At 35.5% G+C, this 13,302-nt stretch overlaps 1 protein-coding gene across 1 annotated transcript in view; it reads right to left on the bottom strand.

Moving 5' to 3' along the window:
- The window catches only part of LOC150098029 (uncharacterized), a 995,665-nt gene that overhangs the window by 94,439 nt on the left and 887,924 nt on the right, over positions 1–13,302 (bottom strand). Inside the window, exon 40 of the mRNA XM_090406661.1 lies at positions 1,654–1,766. Coding sequence (XP_090262787.1) covers positions 1,654–1,766 — 113 coding nt within the window. The remainder of the gene's footprint in view (positions 1–1,653; positions 1,767–13,302) is intronic.

Here is a 13,302-nt window from a genome sequence, read left to right on the forward strand (position 1 = left end):
AGCAATGGCCTAAAACAGACCTCTGAGGCAAACCACTAGTAACTTTCCTTTTCCTGGATATTACTCCCCATACACAACTTGTAGATACCTATCAGATAGCCAGTCTCCAATCCAATGATTGGTGCATTGGATTGGAGAGTAGATTGGGTTGGATACGTAATATCCCACCCCATCTACTCAAGTTTAACTATCAACTTATCATGTGGTAAATCTATCAAAAGCCTTTGCGAAATCTAAGTATATTACTGTGTATTCTTCTCCTCTGTCCACGGAAGCAGTCACCTTGTTGTAATAAGTAAGTAGATTACTAAAACATGACCTCCCTTTAGCAAATCCATGCTGTCCATCAAAGATAATACCATTGTTGTCAACCCAATTTTGGATCTTAGTTTGCACAAGCTTCTCCAACAACTTAACTACAACACCTGACACACAGATAGGCCTATAGTTTGATGCTTGAGTTTTATCACCTCCTTTATGAAGTGGAACTACAAGAACTATTCCTATGATCCTTTATGAGTTTGTCTGATGAGAATTGAATGTATAACTCTACTTTCTTCCAAAATAATTAAAATTATAACATCAGTATTTTATATTATTTTTTATGTTTGCTATAATAAGAAACCTATTTTCATTTGCAAAGTCATTAAATGATAGGAGTAATATTTTTTTGGATTATTTTTAGTTGGTAAAGAATTTTTTGGTTTCATAGAATTTAATAATAATTTTGTATTTAGAGTTAGTATAAAAATGAATTTCTTAGTTGGAACATTTTAGTAGCAAAATGAGGATAAACACAATTATGTCTATAGTGGTTTTGGTGGGGATGGTTTTTCCCTTCAGTCGTTTCTGACCCTAGGTGATCTTGTAGGCATTACCCACAAAGTGTTCCTGGTGATATTTTTTACAGGGTAGTTCATCATTACTTCCCCCCAATTTTATCCAGGCTCAGGACTGGCATATGACTAGAATGTATTCATGACTGTAATCCATGTGTTCACAGGGCTGGTTTGCCTGTTCTGGGGGAATGAGAAACCCAAGTTTCTGGGTGAAAAAATCGCCAATCTCCGTATGAGACCAGTTAACTCACCTTTTGCTGAAAGAGACCAGATAAAGGTTCCTCATGTCTCTAACAGGAATCAAACCCAAGTCTTTCTAATCAAAGGGCTTCATGTATACTGATTGAGCTATGGAGGATGTCTATAGTATATATGGTAAAAACAGTTCTAGATTAAACTGTTGTGAAAATGAATGATGTCACTATACAAGAATCTTGTTATGATATACATCTTTTTATAAGTAGGTCTGAAATCATTTCCTTACATAATGGAGTTTATGAGTTTGACAAATGCCATGCAAATGCACATTTATTACAGGTAAATGCACATAAATTACAGGTAAATGCACATTTATTACAGGTAAATGCTAATCTATGAGACTATTGTCCAAAACAGTCAATTAAATGACCGATTTCTCGATGTCAGGGCACACTGCAAGAATCTCAGGCAACAAAAGCAAATGTCAAGATAATCTATTGTTTCAGACAATAGACAATTCTGAACAACAACACAGACATTTACTGTTGCAAACAGCCATTTTTGAATAATTCATATCTTTACTGTTTCAAATTTAAAATATTTTTAAACATCTTACCATAATGGTGTGCTTATCTGGAAAAACACACGTTTGTCCCCGTCCAGTCATGTTGCAAAATACATGGACAGCATCATCAGGCATACCTAAATTGGGATCAATCCAATACCATCCTAAAAAGAATGTTTTAAAAAATTATAATTTTTTTCTAAAAAAAATATAAAATGAGAACAATAATGCAATTGTTCTCATTTTATAAAAAAATCACTAACAGTGATTTTTTTATAAAATAATCACTAATAAAAATCACTAACAGTGATCCATCAAAAACAACACTGATAATCAGGCAATGACTATCCCAATATATTTAAAGGACTTTTGAAAAAATAAAAAAGTTTAATTCAGAATTATAATTTCAGGACAACTTTTAAACTACTTTGTAAACCTAGACTTTTTTCAGCTCTGTTTTCCAAAAAGTTGCATTTGTGGCATTCCCAGCCCAAAAATAGAGGAGATATTATTTTAATCAATATTAGATGTGAGTTCAATGTTGCAAAATATAAGGTTTTAAAATTTGGAAAACAAAGATGGGATGTAGAATTTATGCTTGGTGAGGATATATTGTTGGAGGTGGAAGAAATAAGAGATCTGGGGGTGATAGTGGATAAGGATCTGAAATTTAGGGGACACATAGCCAAAATTGTGAAGACAACACAAAGGCTTCTGGGAATGATGCGGAGCACTCTGATGTGTAGAAGTAGGGAGATCCTTGTTCCATTGTATAAGGCTTTGATTAGCCACACATGGACTATTGTGCCCAGATTTGGTCACCTGATTTTCAGAAGGATGAAGAGATGTTCGAAAGGGTCAAAAGGTGATTGACTAAGGTAGTTTCTGACCTCTGGAATGTCAAATATGAGGAAAGATTGAGAAGATGTAATTTGCATATAATTTGTTATAGGATCAATGCTGGAGAAGTTCTACAGAAATTAGTGGGAGATCGGGGGAGAACCAGAGGTCATCCCTAGAAACTGCATAAAGAGGGTGTGAGTAGGGGAGCGAGAGGCAGGTTTTTTTCGTGCAGAGTTGTAAATGATTGGAATGCCTTGCCTGAGAGTGTAGTGTCTGCAAGGAGTTTGAATGTGTTCAAGGCACAGTATGATGAGCTGTGTGTGTGTGATAAAAGGACCTCCCAGATGAGTCTTTGACTCCAATGAGGTCTTGGGGTAATAATAATAATAATAATAATAATAATAATAATAATAATTAGTATTAATTCCAAGCCTCAATCCAAAAACTCATTGCAGGAAGTCAGCCACTCACGGACCACAATAACTATTACACTGTGTTTAGAATACATTCAATGTTAAAGCACTCGCTACCCACTCCAGCAATGCATTCCACTCATTCATCATCTGACAAAGGAAAAAAAGTCTCATTTTCACTTCCTTACTCACATGACCTTTGTACAGTTTCCAGTGATGAATTTTTGTTCTCATATCACTCATTATCCTTTGCAATAATTTCCCTGCTGTATCTATTTGATAGGTTCCTCTCACCAACTCACATGTTTCAATCATATCACCACTCTTTGTCATATCCACCAAGATCTGAAGACTACATTCCCTCGATCAGCCCTCATAATCTGTATTCCAAAGGTCTGAGACAGCCTTAGTTATTTGATCTGCACTCTCTCCAATGCTTTCTTATCACCAATATAGCCAGGTAACCAGATGAGCACAGAAATCCAAATGATGCTTACTTTAAGGTACCTGATACAGTGGAACTATTACTTCTTTATGCATTCACGCCAACGTTCTTTGCATTATAGCAGCAATTTCATTATAAACATAACAATTTTCACAATGTGCTCTTGAACTTCAGTTCCCTACCTACCTTACCTCCTTCCTTATCACAGTTCCTCCAATATCTTAAACCTTATTCCATATTATCTGGCCAAACTACTTTACAGACATTTTTTCACTTGGTTATGCTACCAATTATATATTTGGTTTAATCTTTATCCAAGTGTAAGCAAACAAAGTTTGCACCTGAAGTATTTTCAGGACTGGGGCAACTCGTGGCAAAGGTGGTATAACTTCTCATCACTTACCTTAGTATCCCATAATACAAAGCACATATCCTTATGGGTATGTATAATGCATAGTATTATACACCCTTCCCATAATGCATAGCATTATGGGAAGGGTGTATAATGTATAAGCAAGATGTCGCTTGTTCCATCTCCAGTAACTAAAGTCTTCAATATTCACCCTTTTATCTACTGGCAACATAGTAGAATTCTCTAAGGTTTCGTTTTACTGCTTCAGCTAATCTCTTTTCATATGTCAATTTTTCTTTCCTTATTATGCTTGTCACCTTCCTGGCATGCAATTTATACTTCTCACACTGCTGATAGTTACTCTGTACTTTATATCTACTCCATAATGTCCTCCTCCTAGGAAGCTCCTACATAATTCCATGATTCATCCATTTCACTCCCACTTTATTTATCCTCCAAATCTTAGGAACAGAATCTGGCATTGCCACGAAGAATTGATTCTAGACCAAGGCTTGGGTATCATTGATTTCTCTACCCTTCAATGGATTAAGTCCAGTGAAGGGTAGAGAATATGAAATCAATATGAAATTATATTGATTTCATATAAAGATTATATGAAATTTCATATAAAGATTATATTATTAAGTCTAATGTTTGAGTCTCATGTATTGCTTCAATGACATGCTGCATAAGATAGTTGTCCCTAAATAGCTCAAAGGATTCAATCTGCTTACTCATACATGATATTTCTGCTTCCATGGTAAAAGTCAACATTATTATCATCGCCCTATCATTCACTAGTCTTTCTTCTCTGAACATTTCTAAATCAATTATCATTTCTCATGATCTGCATCGAGAGGACACAATTCTTCTGAAGTCATACTCTACCACATCTTTTATCCTTTCTGTCTTTTTTGAAAAATGCTATAACCATCACATTCTATTCCAGTGAGTGTATCTTCCTCAGGTAACTATGTCTCACCAACAACAATGATTTGTGGACTGAATAATTGTATCAAGGTCACAACTTCTGCCCCTTTTTTCTCATGCCACCATAACTCAACACACACACACACGCACGCACACCAGCTATCATACTTATTCTTGAATTCATTCACACTGCTTGCACTCACAACATCCAAAGGCAATCCATTCCAATCACACACCACCACCACCCTCTGAGAGAGAAATCTAGCCCTTACAGCCTTCTTGGCAGTAGTCATTCCTTCCAAGGATGCCCTCTCGTCCTTTCCCTGCCCTCCATAAATTGAAAAATTCTATCAATTGAAATCCTGTATAACCTTTCAGAAGTTTGTAAGTCTCAATCATATCACCCCTCTTTCTCCCGTCTGTTAGTGTCTGCAGTCTACAAATTCTCAATCTGTCTTCATAATCAACACACACACACACACACACACACACACACACACACACACACACACACACACACACACACACACACACACACACACACACACATAAATTAGCATACAGTTTGAATTCTTTTTCATCTTATCACTTCCTTTGTGAAGCTTAACAATTTTATCCATTTTTATCCATTTTCTATTCCTCTGAAACTTGTCATGTTGCAAAATTCTTATTAAAGAAACAGATAAAGACTGCTATTAGTTCATTGAAACATTCCTTTAATACAGGTAGTGATATACTGAGTCTTATTGCCTTATGACCATTGGGTTTACTTAATTCTTCTTATACCTCCTGCACACTCATTTACCATCAGCACCTCTACTATTCCCTCTACACTCAAACTTTGCATGATTATGAGGATGAAATACCTTGATTAATTGTTCACTAAATACCTCAACTATATCTTCTGCAGTAGTAAATAGTACTATTCTACTATTTTTATGAGTTAATGTCATCCTTCAATAATCATTTTTCTTCTACTGGCCAAAAGACTATGTATTTGTCTTTTCCTGATTAGACATTTCCTGTTCATACAGCACTCTGCAATCGTTAACAACTCAGTCACCTTTCTAGCCTTCTCTTTACACTCCTCATTCAACTTATTGTTACCATTTGCCTTATTATACTTCTGTAATTCTTCTTCGAGTTTACATGATTAATCTCTCCATTTATACAATTTATACTCAACTTATTCAACCTCCTGACCTTGGGTATATATATTCAGACACTGCTGCTGCTGCTGCTGTTAAATAGTTCTTAACTAGTCCATCAATTTCCTTTCCACTTAACTCCTTATTTCATGCTAACAGATCCAAGCTGTTTTCTAAACAAAAAACTTTCATAACTGGCCTTTTTAATTTTACATACAGTATATCATTCTTTGCAGAAGTTCTCATATGGCTATTACCCAAATGATTACTTCAAGATAACTCTATTCAAATATTTGGGAAACATACTGCTGAAGTAGCTATCTCTAGAAAACTCAAGAAATTCATTTTCCATGTCTCTAACTTCTATCTTTTCATTTCAATCTACATTTTGCTACAACTGAAATCACTTATTAATATTACCTGTCTCTTGTTTCCTAAGACAGTTTGTCTAAATATTTCCTTATCACCACCTTCCACATTCCCTATGCTATAGCAATTACAACAAATTATTTCATAATTATCACAATTATGAGATAATTTGTTAAATTTCATTTATGGAATATCATAATCATAATTATCTCAAATCTCATCCTTCTTATCCTTTCTATCGTTGTGAACATCATCATACCCATCTGTTTCTATTCTTTGTAAGGATATTATTCTCTTTTAATTATTTCACTTATTCTAACAATTTTTAGGAAAGTTAATCAATGGAACCATTTGTTTCCTCTTATTTCTAAGACACTGACATTTGTATGTCATTAGAATAGTCCATTCTTGGTCTATAAACAGTCCTACTAATGCAAATATCGCCAGTAACTTCTTCACATACACTTTTGGCTTTTTTATCCTTTTTATCACCGACTATACCCTATTTTCCCCCAAAATGTGATAAAAAAAAAAAGAAATTTAAGGAGGCATGTATGGTTGCGATTACCTCAATCTAAATAGAAATTACTGCATCATGAGCTAAAAAATTTGGTCAGCCAGTATCATCCTCCCACTAGTCGTCTCCAAAATGTGATAAAACAGACATTTGGGGAGGCATATATGGTTGCAATTACCTGAATCAAATAGAAATGATTGTTATGATATCAAAAATTTGGTCTGCCAGTATTATCCTCCCACTACTGTTTCACAATATAGTACTTCTGTAGCACAACCGGAAGAACAATGGGACATTGCACTCTTCAACTGGAAAAGATCCGAGTTTGATTCTTGTCATGATGAGAGGAATCTTTATATGGACTTTTTCAGATGAAGGCGAGTTAGTCAACCTCATAGGGGGGTAGCAGAGTTTTTAATCACAGAAACTTGGGTTTTTCATCCAAATCAGCCATGAGAACACATGCAATTTACAGACAAAAAATACTGCTGTTGATGATGATGATGATGGGTGATAGATGCCACTGATGATCGTGATAGGAGTGGAGTAGAGTGCCTTCGTACGATAAGTCCTTGGATTGATTGGAGGTTTCAAGTAATAATAATAATATAATACAAAGAGCTTCCAGCTTCCTTCTGATCATCATATCAAGATATATCTTTCTCAAGAATACTAGGTGCTTTTCTTTCTGCTAATAAATAAGAATTTCCAGGTTCCTCACAATAACCAGGAACCAAAATATCGATTATTATGATTATTGTATGGTTATATGCTTCAATCATTGACATTTCTGTTCTACAATTCAATATTGACCCATATTGAATTGTAAAACAACATAGATCCATATTACAGACTGAAGAAAATTCAGGTTATAACAATAATACCTGTCATCAATAACACAATAGCACATTAGCTATATATATATATATTAACACATTAACTATAATCACTGTCACAGCACTGAATAAATGAGGCTTCAAAATTTGTTTGCTATAAATTAATTTGTGTATCAGAAGTGATAAATTTATTGGAAAAGTTGATCAAAGACAGAATTCAGAAATGGGTGGATAAGAATATGATGTTGTATGGGGACAACATGGCTTTGCAAAAGGTTTGTGATAAATTACTAAGGTCATGCCTTAGTAATTTATTCACTTTTTAAAATCAAGTGATGGCTGAGCTGGATAAAAGGAATGAATACAAGGTGATACTGATGGATTTTGCAAAGGCATTTGATGTTGGGAAGGATATGAAGCTGACTGGTGGATAGACAGATATCAATGAATAGTATATCTTCTTCTTCTCTCCTCAACCCTAGTGGTTAATTGGAAGCAACGCTTACTTTACTAGGGAATAATAATTAAGAATGAAGTGGTTTCCTATTGCCTTCTTTACCCAATAGTAAGTATTTATGTGTATCCACAAAGCTGGTTTATATGTTGTTTAATGGATGAAAATTCCAACTTTCCAGGGTAAACAAAAAAAAAAAAAAAAAAACACTTACCAACTATGTATAACAATGGCTAACTCATCTTTGGTTGAAAAGCTGTGATGAAGGTTCATCGTGTCCTAAACAGGATTTCGATCCCAGTCTTTCCTATCAAAGGACTTTGTCTATATTGACTGAACTATTGTGACTCTGAGTAGTATATGGGGAAAAAAAATTCAAGAGAAAGCTAGTGACAAGTAGTATGCCACAAGGATCTGTGCTTAAACCACTGATGTTTAATTTTCACATATATGATGTAAGAAATGATCTGAAGGGAAAGATTTAATTGTTTGCTGATGATGTAATGGGCAGCATAATTGTTAATTAAGGTGCATAGAGAGCTTGTAGGATGATTTAAATAAACTTATAGTATGAGCAAATCATAATGAATACCAGTTTAATGTTGTTAATCAGAAAGGGATGCATTTTGGGATGAAAAGCTATACAAGATGGAACTGTAGCCCAGGAAATTGACGAAGCTAATGATCAATGTCCTGGAGTACAGAAAATTGATTCTGGGAATTCATTCCAGTCATTCAACACTCTCAATGGGAAAAATATATTTTGATGTCCTTGTCAACTATCACACTCAGTTTCAAGGGATAGCACCCTTGTTCTGTCCACACTAGTCAATTTATGAAAAATTTCTCTGGATCCATCATATAAAACTCTCTTAGTAACTTATGTTCTATCATATTCCCTCCATGAAAATGATGAAACTAGGGATCTGGGTGTGATGGTGGATAAGGAGTTCAAGTGCAGAAGGAATATTTCAAAAGTTTCCAAAGTAGCTCATATTGGTTATTGCTAACAAGCAGAAATAAGGTAGATATTATTCCTCTTCATAAAGCATTCATACAGCCACATCTAGATTACTGTGCACAAATCTGGTCACCTAGGTTTCTTGAAGATGAGGAATGTTGGAGATAATTCAGAGGTGACCACAGATCCACATCTGTGGAATGCACCCTATCATAAATTGAGGGTATGCGAGTTGCAGAAGTTGGCTGATAGGTGATAGGGAGGAGATATGAAAAATTTAAGATACTAAAAGGATTTTATACAATTGATAAAGAGGACAATTTTCAAAATGTGCCTGAGTGGGGTAGACAAAACAAGGTATGATTTCTGGAAATTGAGTAAGACACTGGTTAGCAAGGGTGTGAGGACTAGATTTTTCATTTGGAGAATAGTGAATGAATGCAATGAATTAGTAGGGTTTCTTGTGAGTGCTTTATTCAGTCGATGAGTTCAGGGATGATGATGATGGATATTATGTGGATAGTTCAAGTATCCTGCAATAAGTCTTCGGACTCCATAGTGGTTGTTGTGTAATAATAATAATAATACCTCTCTGTGAACAATTCTCTTACAAAAGCATTCACAACAGATTCTGGCAATGCATTCATTCAACACTCTCAAAGTGAAATACCTAGCCAGATGTCCTTGCCAACTACGCTACCACATTTGCACTCGATTTCCAGAGATGACCATTTGTTCTGTCTCTTCACATTGAATTATGAAATATTTCTCTCAATCAATCTTATAAACTTTACATTGAACTGAATTATCCTTTCCGTATATTATCAGCCTATTTAAATCATTCTTTAAGGTCTTAATCACATATTCTCAAATTCTTAATACCGATACTTTGAATAACTATTACACTATCCCATTTTGCACAACTGAATTAAAATTAAAATTAAAATTATTTCCTAGATCATTACTGCACAAAGTAAATAGCAGTAATACAAGCACAGAGATTATTGTTATTATTATTATTTCATGGGTGACTCCACGAAGTCCTTAGACTCATTGAGGGAGATCCTAAACATTATGCCAAGCACTATCCAATATTTGTGCAACATCTCTCATTCTTTGATTTGAACTCATTCACTGTCATAGAACCCACAACAGACTCTAGCAGCTTATTCCACTCATTCACCACTCTAAAAGTAAAAAACCTAGCTCTAACACCCTTACTAACCACACTCTTGCCCAGCTTCCATGGATGTCCCCTAGTCCTCCCACCACCAGTCCTGTTCTCAAAAATATCCTCTGAATTAATCCTATAAAAACCCTTCAGCAATTTGAATGTCTCAATCATATCTTCCCTTTTCCGCCTATCAACCAATTTCTGCAACCCACAAATCTTCAACCTATTTTCATGAAGTTCATTCCATAGACCTGCTATCATCTTGGTCACTCGCCTCTGGATCCTCTCAACCTCCTCTCAACCTCCTCTCCATCAAGAGAAACCTAGGTGACCAAATCTGGGCACAGTAGTCGAGATGGGGTCTTATCAAGGCTCGATACAGAGGAACAATAACTTGGGGCTTGATTTATTATTATTATTATTCAGGCCTCCATGGAGTCAAAAGACTCATCGTGGGAGGTCCTTTCTAAGAAACACAAGTCTATCAAGACTCATCAAGGGAGGTCCCTCCTAGGAAACACAAAGTCTATCATACCACTCCTTATCCTCCTGACTCTACTTATGTAGTCTATTGTTGCTTCCCTCAAACACTCCTTCACCACCTTATATGTGCTATCAACATCCAATCACTACTGCTATTTTACATAGCATAGCACTGATTCAAACAATCTCCTAAGTTTGTCATACTTACCTGTTCTGTAATTCTACATATATATCCCATCTTAACTGAAAATTCCACACATTTAGCCACATCCCAGGTCTAGACCATATGGTCATTCTCACCAGTTGGTGGCAATGTGGTCATATTGGTTACAGAAAAATTCTCCGATGCAATTACTAGATCTAGCATTCTCAACCCACCACATGCTGCCTAAGGTAATTATTCCTCAGTAAATGCATAAATTGCATTTCCTTCCTCCCATGTGTCCTTTCCTCCTTTCAATCATAGTTGAAGTCCCACATAATATCCACCCTCCAATCATTGAACTTATTGGCCAATGCATATCCCCATCATCATTTACATTCCCTGGTCTATAGAAGCAACTAGCTGTATATTTTGTTCTACTGGCTTCTATCTTGCACTAGATGGCCTCAAATATGTTATTTTCACTGGCCTGCAGCTGAATTCCTACTCTCTTTGATTGCATTTCATCAGCTATCATAATTAATGCTCCCCCCGCCTCATCCTCCCTGAAAACATATCCTTCACATTCTCACTAACTATATCATCTTATGTCAACTCACTAATGCAGTAACCTTTGCAGCACATTACTAGTCACCTGCCTTCTTCCAAATTTCACTCTTCCATATATTACTTTTATCTATCCATCAGTTATGCTTGTGTTCATTTTAGCAGTTTGTATCCATCCCGTTTGCTCCAATTTTTGTAGTGTTTATGTGGTATCCTGTCATATGTTTAGCAAAGTTCTGCAGTATAACTGTGTAGCTATTTCGTTTATCCAACTCAGCTGTCATATCATTATAAAAAAAAGTGTATACACTACTAAGACATGACCTACTCTTCACACAGCTAAGCTGTCTTTTATAGTAGTGGTTCTCAAATTTTTCACACTGCAGCACACTTTGCAATGCAAATTTCTGCTGTGGCATATCTGTGTTCTTAACACGTTTGCTGCCACACTACTTCGGTATAGTCTGTTCCCGTACGCCAAGCAATTTCACTTCTTCAAGGTCAGTATGGTAATCTCGTTGCCAGCGGTAAGCGTCATACGAGTATACTCGTAGTTGGCTTGTGCAGAGTATACACTATCTATGAGAATACACAGTTTTGATGCTAGCTCCACAAGCCAAGCATTTTCATTCTTCAAGGTCAGTACAGTAATCTCGTTGCCGGCAGTAAGCATCATAGAGTATACTCGTAGCTGGCTTGTGCAGCTGGTTTACCAACTACGAGTATACTCGTAGTTGGCAGCGAACGTGTTAATGTTGGACTCTTGTATAATTAACCATAAATTTATAGTATTTTACAGTTTACACTATATTGACTATATTCAAATTATATTACAATATACTGTATAGTTTTATACTGTAATATAAAAATTTATATTTTTATATTAATTTGATGAGAAAAATGAAAAGTTTGAGAGAGATTATAAATTTTATTATGCCAGTGCTTTGTTTTCAATGAGAAATGTGACCCTGCTTCAAGGTACTGATCTTTTTTGTTTATTTTTGAGGAAATATTGTATAAACATGATCAATTCATGTTTCATTAATTAAATTTAGATATTATAGTTTGTATAAATAGGCAAAAATGCACTGTAATTTGGGTGAAAATATTATTATTATTATCCTAATACCCCATGGAGTAAAAGACTCATCTACGAGGTCTCTTTATCATAAAAACGGCTCATCATACCTTGCTTTAAACACATTTAAGTTTTCTATAGACACCACATCTCATTCAACGCATTCCAATAATTCATGACTCTTACTTCTTTACACCCTTGCTCACACTGCGCACCTTATACAGCTTCCAGGAATGACCTCTTGTTCTTCCCCTATTTCCCACCCACTATTTTATGAACAACTTCATCAATGTTAACCCTATAGCAACCCCTTATCAACTTCTACATCTCTATCATATTACCCCTCTTCCTCCTATCCGCTACATTCTGTTAAATACATCTTCTTAACCTTTCTTCAGAGATCAGAAACCACCTTAGTCAATTGCCTCTGGACCATTCCAACATCTCTTTGTCCGTTTGAAAACCAGATGACCAAATCTGTGCACAGTAGTTAATATATGACCTAATCAAGGTCTAATACAAAGGAACAAGAATCTACTTACTTCTACAAGTTAGTGTCCTCTGCATCATTCCCAAAATTTGTTACGTTGTCCTCACAATTTTGGCAATGTATCCTCCAAATTTCAGATCCTTATCCACCATCACCCCCCAAGATCTCATATTTTCTCCACCTCCAATAATATATCCCCACCAAGAGTAAATTCTACATCCCATCTTTGTTTTCTAAATTTTAAAAAAACCTTACATTTTGCAACATTGAACTGGCATCCCCACTCTTTCTCACCTAAAATAGACACCTGAGGTACACCACTAATGACTTTCCTCTTCTGGGATATTGCTCCCCCATAAATAACTTGCTGATACCTATCAGGTAGACTAGTACATCAGGTAAACTAGTACACTGGATCAATTTCTGATCCAATGTACTAGTTTAATATCCAATCCCATCCATTCTAGTTTGACTATCAACTTATCATGTGGTAATCTA

The sequence above is a fragment of the Typopeltis vanoorti genome, chromosome 16 (genome assembly GCF_054136105.1).
Source record: "Typopeltis vanoorti isolate ZY-2024b chromosome 16, IOZ_Tvanoo_1.0, whole genome shotgun sequence".
NCBI lineage: Eukaryota > Metazoa > Arthropoda > Arachnida > Uropygi > Thelyphonidae > Typopeltis > Typopeltis vanoorti.